Source organism: Anticarsia gemmatalis, chromosome 13 (assembly GCF_050436995.1).
Source record: "Anticarsia gemmatalis isolate Benzon Research Colony breed Stoneville strain chromosome 13, ilAntGemm2 primary, whole genome shotgun sequence".
In the NCBI taxonomy this organism is placed as follows: domain Eukaryota; kingdom Metazoa; phylum Arthropoda; class Insecta; order Lepidoptera; family Erebidae; genus Anticarsia; species Anticarsia gemmatalis.
The window spans coordinates 1,639,019-1,657,861 of record NC_134757.1 but is presented as its reverse complement, the minus strand read 5'-3'; the positions used below and the strand labels follow the sequence as shown (position 1 = coordinate 1,657,861).

Genomic DNA, 18,843 nt, shown 5'->3' with positions numbered 1-18,843 from the left:
CAATAGAGTTTAGTATAGTGGCGTGCGCTGCTCGGAAATCTTGGAAAAAAATCCTGTTTAATTTCGGGGCATATGATAAGTTCATATATTAAAAGAGTTAGGATATGTCTAAAGATCTCCAAACTTCATATTCCTTCCGTTATTTTTAGTAACTAGCTGACTCGCGCAACTTCGCATGCGTCACATAAGAGAATGCGTCATAATTTTCCCCGTTTTTGTAACATTTCTCGTTGCTACTCCACTCCTATTGGTCGCAGCGTGATGATATATAGCCTATAGCCTTCCTCAATAAATAGGCTATCTAACACTGAAAGAATTTCAAATCGGATCAGTAGTTCCTGAGATTAGCGCGTTCAAACAAACAAACTCTTCAGCTTAATAATATTAGTATAGATTAAAGAAATAAACACTTCAAATGCACTTTATTTCCCATAAGTATTAGATCTGTTGTAAATACAGATAAGTTGACACATCTCTATGGTGTTGAACCTGTTGGAGGTGTTCTCACATTCCTGGAAGTTGTGGACGATACACTGACTGGTCAGGAGGTCGTACTTAAAGCTGTCAACAAATAAATAAATACATTTATTTAGTTAATATATACATTATTTTACAAAATTACTTTTAAAATAAAACCTAACTATAAATAACTTTTAGCATTAAACTAAACTAAACTAGAAATAATTAACAAAAAACAAAATATTTACAATTATACAATATATTTACAATAAAAAAAATATGGATACAAAAGGAGTGCGTCACGCGTCGTAGAATTTCTAATCGAAATAATACAAATAAATAAATAAATTTAACGCTTCACTGTCCCACTGCTGGGCCAGGGTCTCTTCCCGTAATGAGGAAGAGGTTAGGCCTTGAGTCCACGCGGGTTGGGGACTTTGCATTTCAAGAACTATTCTAAAGAACTCTCAGGCATGCAAGTAGCAACACAATGTTTTCCTTCACCGTTGGAACAGGTAATAATTATTTCTAACATATAACTTGGAAAAGTCATTGGTGTGTTGCCTCGGGTTCGAACCTGCAACCACTTGCGAGGGAGGAACTAATACCACTCGGCTATCACTGCCAAACAACAGATTATTAACTTCCAGCCGCGATTTTGTCCGCGAGGAAAAATATCTTATGTGTTAATCTAGGTTATGAACGATCTATGTGTTAAATTTCATGAAAATCTGCTCAGTTTTGTGAAAGAGTTACAAACATAATTAATATATATCCATCTTTACAAGTTCTCGTATTTTTAATATTAGTAGGATAAGTTTTCTACAACTCCAGCTTCCCACAACTTCTTTAACCCATTTTTAGGAAAACTATTATTTTGGTAGACTCCTCATGTCACCGTGACGGTAGCATACGACTGCAGCTGACCACGAGGTCGGTTTTCGAGGTTTTTTTGACCTATTCAGCTGAAAAACACCTATTTAACGATGTAGTAAAAAAGGCTTTTGGAAGGTGCGACTAGGTTTCATAGTAATCATGAACACTTACCCCTCTCCCGCAGGCATACAAGCTCCTACAATTTTTGAGGCTCTGCATCGCCACGGTATCCTGTTAGGTATAGCTATAAAGTAATAAAAAGTTTAATGCTTTGATAATACATTATTATCATAATGTTCTTATATATTAGGTCGGGAATAAAGTCTTTTCGCATTATAGTATGTATGAACTTGTAATAAGATCTTTTCTCTACACAAAAAAGCTCGATATTTGGGTACCTCACGAGCTCCCTAAAAGAAACCTAATGAACCGTGTACTCATTTGTGATTCTTGAAGCCAAAGAGATTTTATTACAAGTTCATATATACTATAATGCGAAAAGACTTTTTCATTGTCCTAATATATAAAAATGAATCGCCAAAAGTGTTAGTATATAATAAATTTAACCCATTAATGTCCCACTGCTAGACAAGGGTCTCGTCCCGTGATAAGGGAGGTTAGGCCCCGTATTAGGTCATAACATACATAGTACATACAATATTTATGCAAAACATTTATCCTATCATACGTAGTTTTGGCCCAAATTGTTTCAAAATGAGCGAGTTTGCAAATCTATACTTCTATACTATATACTATATACTATAATATTATAAAGCTGAAGAGTTTGTTTGTTTGTTTGTTTGTTTGTTTGAACGCGCTAATCTCAGGAACTGCTGGTCCGATTTGAAAAATTCTTTAAGTGTTAGATAGCCCATTAATCGAGGAAGGCTATAGGTTATATATCATCACGCTACAACCAATAGAAGCAGTATAGCAATATAAAATGTTACAAAAACGGGGAAACCTTTGACCCATTCTCTCTTATGTGACGCAAGCGAAGTTGCGCGGGTCAGCTATCAATTATAAAAGTCAGATAGCAAAAAATAGAAATAGAAACACGTACCTTCAGTGTAAACAATAATAGTTGCCAAAATTAATAAAATTGAAATACAAGTCTTCATTTTGATATCGGTATTTTCACTGAGTTTGTGTGCATTGCGTTAATAATCAAATTATATAGAGTTTATTTAGTAATTATACGGTTAATTTTATGACTAAAATAGGTATGGTACAAATTGATTTCTTGTATCTTTAGCAATACATATATTTCAATTATCATACTAATATTATAAAGAGGAAAAATTTGTGCATAAGTTTGTTACTCAATCACGTCTAAACTACAAAACCGATTTTTATGACATTTGGTAGATTGAAACTTTACAACCTTTCATAACACGTAGGATACTTTTTCTCTCGAGAAATCTATTCACCGTGGACGAAGTCGCGGTCTGAAATAAGTTAGTCAAGGAGTTACAAAACACATCAATTTAAATCGGGAGGAGGGAATGAGTCTGACTTATCAGTTTGATAACTATAGGCACAAAATTGGGTTTATATAAGTAGAGCTGAAGAGTTTGTTTGTTTGAACGCGCTAATCTCACTACTGGTCCGATTTGAAAAATTGTTTCAGTGTTAGATAGTCCATTTATCGAGGAAGGCTATAATATATCGTCACGCTACGACCAATAGAAGTAGAGTACAGAATACTAATAATAATTGTCACAAAAACGGAGAAAATTTTGACCCATTCTCTCTTATGTAATGCAAGCAAAGTTGCGCGAGTCAGCTAGTAAAGAATAATTTCAGAAAGAACTTATGTTCTAAGTTTTTAAGTTGGGCGGTGGTCGTGGCTCTAGGCGTTCATGCGTAAGCACTAGGCCATGTGGCAATTGTCTAATTATATAACAGCAATTATTGACGTTACGATAGTTACATATAATTGCTTTACTTGTTCGCTATAATTGAATATATTGCAATTTATCGTGTAATTTTTAATTAAAAAAATTGCACTTACATGATTTTTGCTTTTTATTTGCTTAAAATAAAACGCGATACCGAAAACTATTTGATTTCGAATAACTAGTATTTGCGTAAACATTAGAAGTTATTATTGATTACGAATTTTAAATAATGTTTACGTAATTTATTTAGAACTTTGCAGTGCTCGTAAAGTCACAACATTAAAATCTAATAAGTGCAACCCACACTTGACCACGTGGTGGACTCGAAGCCCAATACCAAATTACGGGGGGGGGGGGGGGGACGAGAACCTTGCCCAGCAGTGGGACAGTAATGGGTAATATTTATTTATTAAGTCTATTTTATAAATTTTGTAAGCTCACTCTAAGCTCGTATTCTTAAACAAAAGTATTATTATAGCACTGCAATACTATATTATTGCAACCTACTTGAGTAAAAACAGTGTAATGTATTTTTAATATCCTCACAGCGCAACAATATGGCCGCCCTACGAGATTATAACAATGTGATGTGTTACACTGTCCTTCGCCGCTCTGCTACTGCAGATCACTGTTAAGGTGTGGCTACAATAAGCTAGACGAACGTAACCAAACGGCTTAACGCGCGCAGTACTGCTCTCATTAGTGTGAACTTTTAAGCATAAACGATGTTTTACACATAAAAATAGATATATTTTATAAGTTAAGTTTCAAGAGTAAAATCTGTGAAGTGACGAGGCCACATTTCGACGCTTTTAATCTTACTAAATCTATTCTAACGTACTTTAATTTATTGTAAAACTTGATTTTAATCATTTTAATTAATAGAAATAAATAAAAAGATTACTGCTACACTTCTAAGCACGTGTCTCTTTATGTCAGAAGAGGATGGTTTTCTCATCGCGCTGAATTTTAACGATCTATTAATGAAAATTATACCATACGTTACTGCCTTGTTGATAAACATAATCATTTAATCGCTGAGTTTAGTCAACAAACAAGTCATTTGGTCATCTTTCGAGACGCATAAGTTTAAAGCTCGCGTTTGTTCGTGTTCGGCTGGCCCAGTGTAGACCTATCTTTAGCCATATTGCCAAAGCTCTTGTGAATACAATACGTTACCTTAAACAATAAGTTCTTCTATGCAGATTACACACTACTGGTAGTTAGATTAGATTACTGAGATAGTTTAGTTAACTACAAGTGTGAAGTAGAGAAACGAAATAAATCGTGACGGCCCGTTGAGTGCAAATAAGTAGCTTAACTGGTGTGTTTCGACAGGATTTAATTCATGATAACGATTACGATAGTACCTATAGTTTGGTTTAGAAGACGAGATTTGACTATTATACAGGGTGTGGCGTAAATAATGGATAATCCTTTACCAGCGGATGGGCGACCACCCGACTGTTCTAAAACTTAAAATTTTTCTCTGGCATAAGTATCATAGTTTTTGAAATTTCGGCCCTTTTGTGTGTTTTTTAAGAAAGCGATTTACGCTCGTACTGGCCGAAATTTTTATTGGATTTATTGAGGAAAAATATAAAGAGAAATTAAAACATATAATATTTAGTGCTTTAACTATTAGAAATTTTCCTTGATTATCTCAGGGATTTTATTTAGAACAACATACAAGTTGATCACACAGAAATATACACTATATTATTACCTAATGTTACATTAATTCATTATATATTCTGCTAGTCACGTTTTATTCAAATTGTCACAAAACTCGATAACGCAAAAAACCCAACATATCAAAATCACCTCACGTTTTTCAAAATCAAATCGCACGCGCCATTTTTAAACCAGTTATAAACATATAAGCCTAGCTTGCATAACTTTAACATCTATACTATATAGTATAGATGTTGTATTATATATATATATTATATATCTATACTAATATTATAAAGCTGAAGAGTTTGTTTGTTTGTTTGAACGCGCTAATCTCGGGAACTACAGGTCCGATTTGAAAAAATCTTTCAGTGTCAGCCCATTTATGGAGGAAGGCTATAGGCTGTATATCATCACGCTACGACCAATAGGAGCAGAGTAACAGTGAAAAATGTTACAAAAACGGGGAAAATTATGATTATCTTAAGTGACGCAAGCGAAGTTGCGCGGGTCAGCTAGTTAAGTATATTTGAGTAGGCAGACTGGTTCATAGTATATCTAGCTAGAATACCTGATGAGACTTGCAGTTTCGATACAAAGTTCAAGGTGACAATTAAAGACTGGTTTGATTTCATTTGGCAAAGACCTATAAAAATTAAGCATGATTTGAATGCGTGGAGGTTTTTAGAGGTCTCTCTTATGCACGTGATTTTCTTTAAGAATACAATAATAGTCTTTCGTCATTATCCTCTCTAGTTGGTACCGCTTTTTAACTCTACCACTCTATTAATGTCCGCTTTTTAACTCTACCACTCTATCACTCTATTACTGTACCACTGCTGGGTAAGAGTCTCCTCCCAAACGAGGGAGAGGTTAGGCCTTGAGTCCGCCACGCTGGCCAAGTGCGTGTTAGGGACTTAGTGCGGGTTAGAGACTTAGAAAAAAAATACTTATAAAGAAATATTTCAATGTGATTGCACAAGCAGGACGGACAGACAATGATGTCATAGGCAGTAAAGCGTAATCGACCCCAAAACATGAGGCTGGACTTCCATTAGAAATTGATGAATGAGCTAAAATAAATTTATCCCACTAATGTCCCACTGCTGAACATGAGTCGCCTCCCGTGATGACGGAGGTGTTAGGATGAGCCCACCACCCTGGCTAATTGCGGGTTAGGGACTTTGCATACCTTCAAGAACTGTTCTAAAGAACTCTCATGCGTGTAAGGTTGCATAACTTTTTTTTTCAACTCAATTATACATTAGATAGCTTGCTACTGCAACTACGGAGCATCGTATATGTTCTTTTTTTTTTAAGACAACTCCCGCACTAAGAATTGCTCTTGTGTCGCGGGGACTTCTACAAACATACAAACAACGGACACAAAGCACAACCAGACCCGAAACAATTATTTGTGGATCACACAAATCATTTTTCCGTGTGGGAATCGAACCCACGACCTCCCGACGCAATGGTATCGGCGTGGCTACCTAAACCACTGCGCCACGGAGGCAGTCAAATTCAGACTTTGTTAACTGTAAGATTATGTTCTAATGCGTCTTTAATTAATAAATATTTATTGTTTACTTGCAGATACCTGGACTGGTTGAATCTGCTGACGTACGACTACCACAGCGCGTTCGAGCCGGCGGTCAACCACCACGCGCCACTCTACCCCCTTGAAGAACCTAACGAATACAGTGTGGATAACGAACTTAATATTGTAAGTATTACTTTAAGCACTTCTTAATTATACTATCATAATAAAGGATAATGGAGAAAATGGATTATAAACCTTGGAATATGAATATCTTAGTGTTGATAGTCAATTAAAATGCAACATAATTTGGGATAACTACGGCTTCGGATGCCGTCGGAAAATTAGTAAAAAAATACGTATCCATTCAGTTTTCTTTTAACAAAAGTATGTAGCAAAAGCTTAGTTTAAAAAAAAATGTTTTGTATTGATCTGCCCAGCAATTCAAAGTTTTCCTTGTGATTTATTAAGATAGGGTATTCGAGCTAAATTAAATTTAATGGAGTGTAAAGATCCAAAGCCAAATATTGCTATAGTACAGTTAGAAAACTATATAAAATAAGATTTAAATGCAAAAGTGCCCTATTGTATTGTAGTGACACTATTATAGTTAGTTATTAAAGATATAATCATAACATATTTCAATTGCGGAATGCTGCCAGCAATAACTTCTATTTTATAAGCTATATTAATTAACAAACAGGTTTAATTAATACCACCTGCTAAGTACAACATGTTATAAGCCTATGAGTGACATAAAAACTTAATATTGCGTAACTTTATGATAATGAGTAGTTCTCAAACTGTCAACTGTATTGATTTAAAAACTTGGAGTAGTTGACACGAATGTAATTTGAGAATATAGGGCTAATTATGTTTGTAATTAAATATATATAAATATTAAGTAGATAGTAGAATAAGTAGATTGTATACTTTTGCCTAAATAAATTTAATATAATAAAATTTTTGTCAGTCAAAATAAACTATAAGATTTATAGGCAGAGGCCGTCTAAATCACGTTACTAATTAATTTTTATGACAACGTTCCTAGAACATTACGATCTGTATTGTTCACCTTTTTAAATGAGAACAAGACTGTCTTTAGTTAAGAAGAAAATACCAAAATCCTTTTGTCACGCGCTCCAAAGTAATTGAGATTTATGATTTAAATCTTCTCTTAGTTTTGGTCTTTGTGTTCTACGATACATCTGTGAGATTATAATGATTCATGTTTAGGTCATACAAAAAAATGATTGTTGACAGAAATACTGTGCAATTTTACAAAGAAAGACTTTACCAAAAAACTTAACAATCATCGAGACCCACGATTCAAAGCGCCTTCCGAAACACGGAAGAACTCGATCTGTATAAATGGTCACCCATCCACCTCGGCAAACGTAACTTAACCTCAGAGATCGATCCGCCCGGCTGTTATTAACTAAGGCACGAGCTCCTCATTTTCAAAAAGCAATTATTTCATGCTGTTATTTTCCCCAGGACTACACAATCAAGTTCTACCTGGAAAACGGTGCAGACGCCAACAAGCTGGTGCTTGGTATACCGACGTATGGCCGTTCTTACACTCTGTTCAATGCTGATGCTGTGGAGATCGGCTCCCCGGCTGACGGTCCTGGAGACCAGGGTGATGCTACTAGGGAGAAGGGATACCTGGCTTATTATGAGGTGAGGATAGGAACCTGCTGAACTATACTTTTATATCAACTTTTGGAGATGATTAATTGTATATTATCATAAGAATTAAATGTTCAACACAAATTGATTTCACGAAATCAACAATAAATATACTGGAATATTGCAAAAACAACATTATGCTGGAGTTAAACATAAATTTGACACTTAGGTATTGGGATAATGTCTGTCTCACCATAATTAAAATTCAGCATTATTTTCAATCCAGGCTGCGACTTATCATACAAAATAGCATTAACTTATCAAATTAAAACGACCGAATCTTTATCTCACCATAAATTGTGTTCGTGTTGGTCTTTGTGCTTTAAAAGATGAACGTAAGCTATCTTTGACCAGCTATATGTTTTCACAAGATGACAAGTACTTAACAACTCTTCATTTCCAGATCTGTGAAGCTCTAAAACCGAAAGAGAAGAAGCGCCGTCAGACGTCAGACGAGGACAGTGATGAGTACGAGGAAGAGGAGGAGGAGCCATGGTCGGTGATGCACCCCAACCCTGACGCCATGGGCCCCGTGGCTTACAAGGGCAACCAGTGGGTCGGGTACGATGACATGGACATTGTCAAGAAGAAGGCTGAATATGTCGCTGAAAATGGACTCGGAGGTAGGCCAAAAATATTATAGATATTCAGATTTATTGCCTATAAAAATCCCAATTATCTATTGTTTTGTTCTGCTTTGTTGTGCTACCGTACCATACCTTTTATAACAGTTTCTCTAAAATGAGAAACTCAAAAGTGAAACTAAGCCTTTCTGGTGACCTATCAACTTAATCCACATCCCTGTACTTGCAAAAAAGAATAGGAATTTTCAATACCTCCAGCCCTTTAAACTACAGCTAAGTAGATCCTTCTAATTAAATGCATGGTCTTCCACAGGTATTATGTTCTGGTCTATTGACAACGATGATTTCCGCGGCTCATGCCACGGCAAGCCCTACCCTCTCATCGAAGCCGCCAAGGAGGCTTACTTCCAGCGTCTTGGGTAAGTTACAGAAATATGCCAAACCAAATGTCCTCTAGGTGGCCTTTGCAGGTACCACTAAAAGTTATTATCATGGTATATTTTCTAATCTTGTTATTTTCTTGTCTAGTACGACTGACAATGCTGTAGCCGTGAAAAAACCGACAGCCGTGACCCGCGCTCCCGGCAGGAGGAAGAGCAAGCCCAGGTCTACCACCACAACGACCACCACCACACCTAAACCTACCACCAAGTACGTATCGACCACACAAGAACATTTATATTCACTGTCAAGATATTAATTATTGTAGTAAATTAGATTTTTGTGTGGGATTTGTTTACTGATGACGGTATTTTTGTTTGACAGAGCGAACAAGCGCACAACAAGTACGACTCCATCTTGGAACATCACTCCAGAACCACCCACCACTCCCGATCCCGGATCAGGTAAACACTACATTATTTAATAATACGAAAAGACAAGCATTGTGTAGACAAGATTATAATGTAGAAGAAGTTGACAATTACTGTACGAAGCATCATTCAGCCCCTTTATGCTATTTTAAGGTACTAAATTAGTATGGCAATCTAGGAAAGCGTTCCGATTGTATTCAAATGGATCACAATCCCATAAATGATCTTAGCCTGGTTTCAGAATCGTATTTTTTATTTGTACGCCTAAATGAATACTCTAATAAAGGAACACAAAATATAATTGTTATTTGCAGACTTCAAGTGCGTAGACGAAGGTTTCTACCCTCACCCACGTGATTGTAAGAAGTACTTCTGGTGTTTGGACTCCGGACCTTCCAACCTCGGCATCGTGGCGCATCAGTTCACTTGTCCTTCAGGTAAGAATCATGGAATTCAGTACACTCGAAATATGACACGTAAAAATTAAAAACGTTTGTAATTACATACAAATACCTATATTTTGTAAATATAAGGTCGAGATTATGACGTGAAGATTTAGAATTTAACAAGATTGATCGAATAAGCGTTTACTTTTTCTTGTTTCATTAAGTCCGTTTTTTTTCACATGCGTGTTTGTCAAAGTATTACACCGAAGGAAGGTTTTCCTTCTAAAATTGCTTCTAACAAAACCTTATTTTACACCGTTTTTTTATACATTTTTATTCTTTTCACAGGCCTCTACTTCAACAAAGCAGCCGACTCCTGCGACTTCGCCCGCAACGTTCTCTGCAAGAAGTCCACTCCGACCACGAAGGCGCCCACCACCAAGGCCCCCACCACCAAGACCACGTCGACCACGACCACGACCACGACTACCACCACTCGGCGACCCATCAGACTGAGCACTAAGAGCTCCTCGCTGTTCAGGACCACCAGTACCACCACCACTACTCCTGAACCTGAGGTAAGGCCTAGGTCTTGATTAGCCCTACTATAATCAGCATAGCGCATCGAATTTCTACATGAAAATTGCCTCATATACATTTTTGCCAGCTACACCAATCCCATGAAAGAGTGACAAAAATTGACTATAATGTCTAAATGTCTCATAGTTCCCGTCCCACTGCCGACAGGCCGACAACTAGAATTAATAATAATGAACGAATTACAAGTTTGATTAAATGGTACTTAATTCATATGCGTAGGGCATAACATAAATAGTAATATAATATGCTTTTTTACAGACTGAAGAAGAGTACGAGGACGAGACAGCTGAAGTCTCAGGAGACGAAGACGAAGCTGAGGATCCAAGAGTCATCAAGGAACTTATTGACCTCATCAAGAAAGTCGGTAAGTACAAGACTTAATTTCCACAACTACGTACTTCAGATTGTATTGAGATAGTATAAAAAGGTTGATCACAGATTTTGTACTCTGTGAAAGCTGTTACTACAATAACAACATAAGGGGCAGAACAATATAATACGATACTAAAATCGACGAAAAGTCTAATAATAGTCGCTAAAGTTTTCGGAACGTAATCTTTTAAACACGTGGGAAAACGGACTTATGCTCCAAAATTCTCAGGGAACATTATTTTAATTTGATATACTTTCACAGGTGGTATCGAGCAACTAGAGAAGCAACTGTTCGGCGACACTTCAGCCAGCACTGACGGTGCCATCACCACTACAGCGTCACCCATCAGCAAGAAGTTGTACCAGAAAGTACTGGAGAGGACTCGAGGAAAGAACAAGTAAGTACTACACAATTAAAAGACTATACGAGTACAGTGTACATGTTACTGTAAATCTTAGGTTTTACCAGAAAATCTTAGGATTTACCACAGTTCGGGCTTTTACAGTAACATATATATGACAAAAGTAAGGATTTATATAGGATCTCGGAGGTATAGGATCGGCCCTTGAGCTGAAACCGGGCAGTTATAGCCAATACAATTATTCCTGAATAAAGACTTTAGCAAGGCTAGCCTCTAAATACTCCCTTCTTATTATCATAGAGAAGTCTCTATATTTGCCGAAGTACCTTGACGCTTTATTAACCTACACTGTCCTATTATTGGGTATAGCTATACACTAGTCATGGTTTGCTATTTAAGGATTCTTAAAAATTTGTTATTGAATTCATGCAAATACATTAACCGTAACTGCTTTTGATAAGTTTTTGAAAGACAACGTAATCAATTCGCACTATTTTCAGGTACACCGGTAACAGTATATTTTCAAGTGCGGCCCTGAACAGAGGTCGTGGACCTCAGAACGAAGGAATAGAACCTACTAATGACAGAGACAAGCTGCTCAGAAGAGACAGGCCACAGTAAGTTTAGAAAACTATTACTTTTGTATTAATTATTTTCCTTTATAACGATTAGAAAACTGTGTAAAATGTTGTTTTTCTGGCTGTTTTCTTCTTGAAAACCTAACAACTAAATGTATGATGTAAAATTATCTGTTTAAGTTAATAATTTTTAAGAGATTGCATGTCTTAGTGGCGGACACGTTAGTTCTGCAATCTCATTACTTTTCTTGCATTTTCTTTTTAAACAATACATCAAACGTACCATTTCTAATTATTTTCATTCATTGTCAAACTATGACCAACTTTAAAATACCAATCGCGACCTTAGATGGGATCTTTTCATAAAATCTCAATACTCACTTCTAATAAATCCAGGTACACAACTATCAACCGTCAACGCTCGTCCTCGACCACGGAAGCAGCTCTCGAGAGCGAGGAGTACGAGGGGGAGGAAGAAGAAGAGCCGGTGGTCGCTAAAGCCAAGTCCGTGGAGACTAGGCCTAGTGTAGCCACCACTGCTAAACCACTACAATACGTCAACATTAGGCGAGGAAGACCTAGTACCTCGGGCACTTCTGATACTGCTGATGATACAGCCTCTAGGTAAGCACTTGTTTATTTATTATAACAATATTATGCGCAAATGCGATTACCAAAGTTGAGGTTTGGTTCAGCTTCGATTAGAAGACAAAAAATGTTTATAAGGACGAGATTTGTCACTCATTGTATGTTCGTTAAGTCTGAAATTCATTTTCTGAGATGAAATAATAATCAAGTATTAAAGCTAACATGAGCTGTTTGTTAAATAACTAGCATAGCAAAACAAAAAAGGCTCATCTTGTCAGTTTTTTTTTTTTAATATTTTTGGCTACTGCATTAAATCTGACTTTTGTATAAAAAAAAGTTTGTATTGCTTTTTTACAAAGAAAATGTCAATTATAGAAGTAACTTAAGGCGTGATGAAACTCTGAAAAAAGTCATAAGGGTAAAAGTAAATAATACTAAATAATATATTTTCCTTACAGGAACGCACTATTTGAACGCACAGAGCCAGTGTCCGTGTCCGACACTCCTAACTCCCTGGACGTGCAGAGCTTGAGGCGCGAGAACGTGCCAGAATACGTCACTATCAGGAGACAACGACCCACCACTGAGGAGACCACTACTGTGCAGTAAGTTACACACATTTAAGATTAGAAACTCATATTTGGATTAGTAAAGAAATCACAGGCATGACTGTGAGAGTGATTTTTCTATCAGATTTTTTTTTATAGGGTAGGACTTCTATCTAATCTTCTGAAATATAAAAAAATATATTATAGATATCGTCAATATAAGCACCTCTTGATTCAAACACAAAATAAACTTTGAAGAATAAGCCTTGGGAAGATGTAGCAAAACTAACATAGGTACTATTTTTCTTTTCAGATACGAAGGCGTACAAGAGGAAGTGGAACTACAAGAAACAGCACTCGAAAGAGAAATCTCAACGCAGCCTCAATACAACACAATAGTCAGATCTCGCTCCACTCTCCCTCCCGAAGAGCCCAGTACCGAAGCTCCTATTATCAGAGTGCGTTCCACCACCCTCCCTACCGAAACACCTAGCAGTCCTGACCCAACGACTGTCTTGGCTGTCCAAATATCCTCATTACTAAACTCCGCTAGCTCCTCTGAGATCGAAAGCCCTGAGACGGAAGCACCAGCGCCTACCACTGAACCAGAACCTACCACCACAACGACGACGACCACGTTACGCCCGGCGCTACCCCCCAGACGTACGAACATCATCAGACGAAGAGGCTCCACCACAACTGCCGCACCAACAGTACCGTCTTCCACCGTCTCCCAGGTGAGTCCAAGGAATTATACTTTCGTGAACCGTCGACGACCTTTGCGTAGACCGAATGAAATATCTTCGGATTCAGATGACAGCGCTGATGTGTCTCGTAAGATTAGGTCAACGACCCCTGATAGTCGTGAAGTAGATGGTGTGACAGAAACCGGGCCGAGGAGGTTTAGGAGCAGGTTCCAAACTTCGCAAGCTAGGAGTGATGACTCTCTTCCTGCTGCGGCGTCACCTGTTGTAGATGAAGTGATTTCGTTGACTCCTATTGATGTTGAACCGCAATTTGTGCCGAGGCAATCCTTTGCTTCGAGGACTGAGAGACGATTCCGTAGACCGACAACTTCTGCCGCAGCTGCCTCAGCTCCGTCTGACTCAGTCCCTGACAGTGATGTGTCTGCTGCTACTCTTGAAACCAGACGTCCGAACCTCCTCCCACGAGGACGTAATCGTTTTACTATTAGTTCTACAACCGAAGCTACAGTTCCGTCGGCTACTACTAGCCCGGCTGCTCAAAGACGGCCAACATTCGGTAGATTCTCTCCTAGACCATTCACACGCCCATCACCTTCACCTGCCGCAAACGACGACGATGAAGAAATCACAGAAGCGCCTGTAACCCAAAGAATCCAACCACGTCTACCCTTCGGTAGAACCAGACCTCCAGTAGCTAGAAAACTACCCTTCCCATCCCGTCAATCAACTACGCAACAAACTTTGACCAGTGAAGATGACAACAATGATGATGAAGATGATGATGAACCAGAAGTCAGGGCTGATGATATTCTTCTTTCTGAAAGTGCGAGGGAAGAACAAGAACATGACCAAGTAGAACCAGAAGAAGAAGCAGCACCGAAACGCAGAATAGTCATCAAGAAATTGCGAGCTCCTAGCAATACAGACGGAGATGTTATATCCACTGAAACAGTTCCCATTGACGATTCTGGTAAAAAGAGATTCAGAGTGATCAGGCGTAGACCGTCTTCGACCACTACTCTAGAACCAGTTGTCTCTACTGAAGCTCCCACCGCGCCTGGTCCTCAACGCATACGTAAAATCATTCGCAAGAAAATAAAACCTGTGGAAGATGAGCCAGAAATTACAGCGAAGTCGATAGGATCTCTAAATAATAAGGGTACTACAGTTGAAGTTTTCAACTATGGAGAAAAAACAAGGCCTCCTCCCACAACGACTACTGAAGCTGAAACCGAACCGATAATTGAAGAAGTAACAGAGTTCTACAAAGAAGAGAAGAAAGTAAAAGCACAAGAAGTTGAACAACCTAAAGTTGAAGTGACTGAAGAAGTTATAACTGAGAAAATAATTGAACCTGTAGAAGTCAAACAAGTGGAACAACTGTCTGTTGAAACTACCACTGCACCTGCTATTATTGAAACCGATTCTAACACTCAAACTGAAAATACTGAAAGCAAATCTGAAACTGTAACGGAAGCTAAGGCTGAAACAATTTCAGAAACAACAACTAACAACGAAGAAAGTGAACCTAAACCTACAGAAGAAAGCAAACAGAGTACTGTAGTTTCTGAAGGCGAAGCTAAGAGTGAAAGTGATTCTAACGCCCAAACTGAATCTAAAGTAGAAGTAGCAATAACTACTGAAGAAAAGGCTGTAGATATTTCCGAGAATAAAGAGACATCTGAATCAGAATCACCTGTTACTGAAACTGAAGAACCACCGACTGAAACGACCACTGTAAGTACTACAATACAGACTTCACCGTCATCTAGAACTAGGTTGCCTTACAGACCTCGTAAGAAGCTATTTACTCCATCTACCGAACCCTCAGTACCATCCAGTAGCAAAACTTTCAGCAGAAAATTCAATCCTGGAGCTTACACTAGCCCCGCTTCTGCCGACAGACCTTCATTCCGCCCAAGCGGTGCGGTAACCAGGAGACCGTTCTCTTCAAAGATCTTTACCAGGAAACCTTTCACTCCTAGAACTACACAAAGAGTAGAAGATGATGAGGAATACAATGATGAAGAAGTCTTGGAAGAAGGAGAAGAGCCGGAACAAGATAACCCATTCGTATTTGTACCAGCTGGACAGCTGTTTACAAGGAAACCTGATTCGGAAGAAGACGAAGACGCTGCCAATTCTGAGGAATTATTAGAAGAAGGAGAAGGAGAAGAAAATGATGAAGAAGGCGATGAAGAACCTTCTAAATTCGCACTTACAACGAAGAGACCCGGTTTCAAACCACGTGTAGTTAACTCCAATACATTCAGAACATCTACAACTACCACTGAGTTACCTAAACGATTTGGAGGCTCACAAAACAGAACCGGAATAATAACTAGGTTTGGATCAAACAGACCGATTGTTGATAACAAGAAACGTGTAGTGAATGTACCACCTGGTTATAATTCTCCTGTCAATGCCCCTAAACCTAAAGGCGGACTTAGTACTAAACAATCAGAAACTACCACAACTGCGTCAGTCACTGAAAATGATGGTACAACCATTGACGATGATTATTTGACGGAGACTACTCCTCTTATTGATGGAAAGGAAACCACTACGACTGATGATGGATCTACAACAAATACTATTGAAACTGAAACAGCGACAGTTGAAATGGAAATTGATAATAGCACTGATGATTATTTGGAATACACTGAAGGTACTACTAACTATCCAACTACACAAGACGTTATTTACACCAATGGACCCGAGCCGGAATATAAAACAACTTTCGTTCCAGGTATTGTTTATAACACTGCGTTTAACACTGATACAACTACGGAAGAGTTAACAACGACTACAACAACTACAGTTGCGCCTCCAGCACCTATAATAAAGACACAATTCAATAAACTATTCTCTATCAGTAGAGTAGTTGAAGTCAACTCGAAATTAGACAAACACCGTGTAAACAAAAACAATGAAACAACACATATTGAAGAAGGAAAACTCGTAGTTGAAAAGAAACCGGTTGTTGATAAAATTGGTGAAGTGAGTAGATTCAGTCTTATTAAAATCGTTGAAGATGAAATTCCTATTTATTTGACTAAACTCGGCCATGTATATCCAGTTGAACATCCTCCAGAAAATATCATTCGTATAGATGAGGCGAGGAATGCTAGAGCTTTGAATGAAAATGCTCCCGACGTGCCTAGAGAGAACCTTGTAGCTTCGGAGAGTGTGAATGAAGCATATAGACATGTTAAACAATCACCTGATTCTAAAGACCATGAGACTAAAGGCCATATTGAACATTTACCCAACGATGAGTTCTTGACTTACATAAATGATGACAAAAAAAATGATAAAGACGATGGTCCTTTGTACGCTCAATGGCAATTCGTTCCCGCCGCGTATGAGAACGAAAAAGTCAGAGCAGCTAAAAGTTTTGAGATTGTAACGCCACGCTCGATGCTAACTAACCCATCTACTCTACCTTTAGAAGGTTTATTCAAAACTGAAAATCCTTTAATGGCTCGTAAAGTAAGTGATGAGAAGACCCAACCGTTTGTCGTTTATTCAGCATCAGTGCCAAAGCAAGAAGAAGGTAATGTAGCAAGGCTTTCCGTTGCAAAACCTGAGACAGCCCGTAGTATTATCACTTTTGCTAAAGGCCAAGAATTTCAAGGAGCTTCTCCATTAGACGAAGTTATAAACAAATATCCGATCAACGTATCGGTACAACCACAATCAGAAATCAGTTCTACAGTATCAATAATTTCAACTACGGCCGCTCCTGTTTCTACTACATTTAGTACGACAACAGCTGACAATCCATCCAGTCCTATAATAGACCTTCTATCAACAACTCAATCAACACACGAAACATCATCAACAGCAACAACAGAAGCTGCAACAACTGAAACAACACCAGAAGAGCCAACAACTGTCAAAGCATCGCCTTTAGATGCCAAACGTGCCAAATTCGCGTTTCCAAGGAGACAGATATTAAAGTCATCTAACTTTACAAGACCGAGTGTTGCTCCGAGAACGGTTAAGAAAATAAACGCTACAGTAGTATCAAACTCAAATCAGAAATTCAATAAGACATCGTTCAGTCCATCAAAATCGCGTTTCTCAGCCAATAGAGTACAGAACGTCCCTGTGGACGTGAAAAAGAAGAATAACGGTAAAGTAACACCTAAAATTTTCACCACAACAAGATCGTACACGACAGAAAGTCCAAAGACTACAACGGAAAGAAAAATATACTTCAAACCAATCAGACCTAACTACAGACCGGGTTTCATCCGAAAAACAACCCCAGCAACCACCACTGACACTTAAAAGCCAGTAAAAACTAGTTTAAACTAGATATAAGCGGTCCTAACTCGTTGGACCCGGTTTCTCTGGCCATAGTTACATGAACGACTGATTTAATTTTTATAATTGGTTTCAAATCACGTCTGAATCCGAAAATATTAAAACACGGTCTGAAGAATGCAAATAAAAGTCGTTGTCAATTGTGTTTTGATGATTTAAAAATAAAATACTCTTTTTCATTAAACTTGTATATATAGGTACATCTTTATAGTCATATTTTTTAGAGATTTTTTATAGCTTTAATAATATGGTAGGTTTTACATGAAAGTTCTATTGTACCAAATAATTGTATTTATTTAGTTCGTTTTGGTAAAAAAGACTTTCAGTTTACAAAATGTCATAGGTTATGTTTTAGCTTACACATTTATTTAAAGGTTTATTAATAATTATTATTCGTTACCATTTAATGTACATATGAATGATAAGGATTGGGAATTTTGTATTAATGTGAATGAAATATTGTAACATTCAAAGAAAAACGATTGTAATAAAGTATTAGAATATATTTTTATGTTATTTTTTATAGATTTAATACGGCTTCTTTTGTGTAACATGCTTTGCGTTTGATTTATGCTCGGTATATGCAATTTTTGAATGTTTTTCGGACCCTTTTTCGTTTTTAAGTCGTCACAATATCTATGTTATCAAAATGCTTCAAAAAACGACATCAAGACTGGATAAAAAGGTAAGTGCATTTTCTTTTATGCGCTATTTCGACTGGGAATTTATAATTAAAAACAGCACTTTATTTTAAGAACTTTATTAAAACTTACAGATACAGTGATAATATATACGATAGGTACAAACGTTATAGTTACAAAAAACTTCTTTA

At 37.5% G+C, this 18,843-nt stretch overlaps 2 protein-coding genes across 5 annotated transcripts in view; one reads left to right on the top strand and one right to left on the bottom strand.

The window, feature by feature from the left end:
- The window catches only part of Cht6 (Chitinase 6), a 140,962-nt gene that overhangs the window by 76,254 nt on the left and 45,865 nt on the right, over positions 1 to 18,843 (top strand). For 3 of the 4 annotated variants that reach the window (XM_076121353.1, XM_076121352.1, XM_076121351.1), the window contains exons 6-19: positions 6,507 to 6,636; positions 7,948 to 8,133; positions 8,546 to 8,765; positions 9,040 to 9,145; positions 9,255 to 9,377; positions 9,492 to 9,571; positions 9,853 to 9,975; positions 10,273 to 10,502; positions 10,783 to 10,888; positions 11,159 to 11,294; positions 11,759 to 11,875; positions 12,233 to 12,460; positions 12,883 to 13,029; positions 13,286 to 13,709. In XM_076121353.1, coding sequence (XP_075977468.1) covers positions 6,507 to 6,636; positions 7,948 to 8,133; positions 8,546 to 8,765; positions 9,040 to 9,145; positions 9,255 to 9,377; positions 9,492 to 9,571; positions 9,853 to 9,975; positions 10,273 to 10,502; positions 10,783 to 10,888; positions 11,159 to 11,294; positions 11,759 to 11,875; positions 12,233 to 12,460; positions 12,883 to 13,029; positions 13,286 to 13,709 — 2,356 coding nt within the window. Of the gene's footprint in view, positions 1 to 6,506; positions 6,637 to 7,947; positions 8,134 to 8,545; positions 8,766 to 9,039; positions 9,146 to 9,254; positions 9,378 to 9,491; positions 9,572 to 9,852; positions 9,976 to 10,272; positions 10,503 to 10,782; positions 10,889 to 11,158; positions 11,295 to 11,758; positions 11,876 to 12,232; positions 12,461 to 12,882; positions 13,030 to 13,285; positions 18,517 to 18,843 lie in introns of those variants that run through there. The other variant, XM_076121350.1, reaches the window with a different exon arrangement.
- Positions 407 to 2,532, bottom strand: LOC142977464 (kunitz-type serine protease inhibitor homolog calcicludine-like). Its single transcript, XM_076121356.1, has 3 exons — positions 2,399 to 2,532; positions 1,507 to 1,579; positions 407 to 561 (listed from the first exon to the last, which is right to left on the bottom strand). Exons 1-3 carry the CDS (start codon positions 2,454 to 2,456, stop codon positions 423 to 425), a joined length of 270 nt encoding a protein of 89 aa, XP_075977471.1. The 5' UTR covers positions 2,457 to 2,532; the 3' UTR covers positions 407 to 422.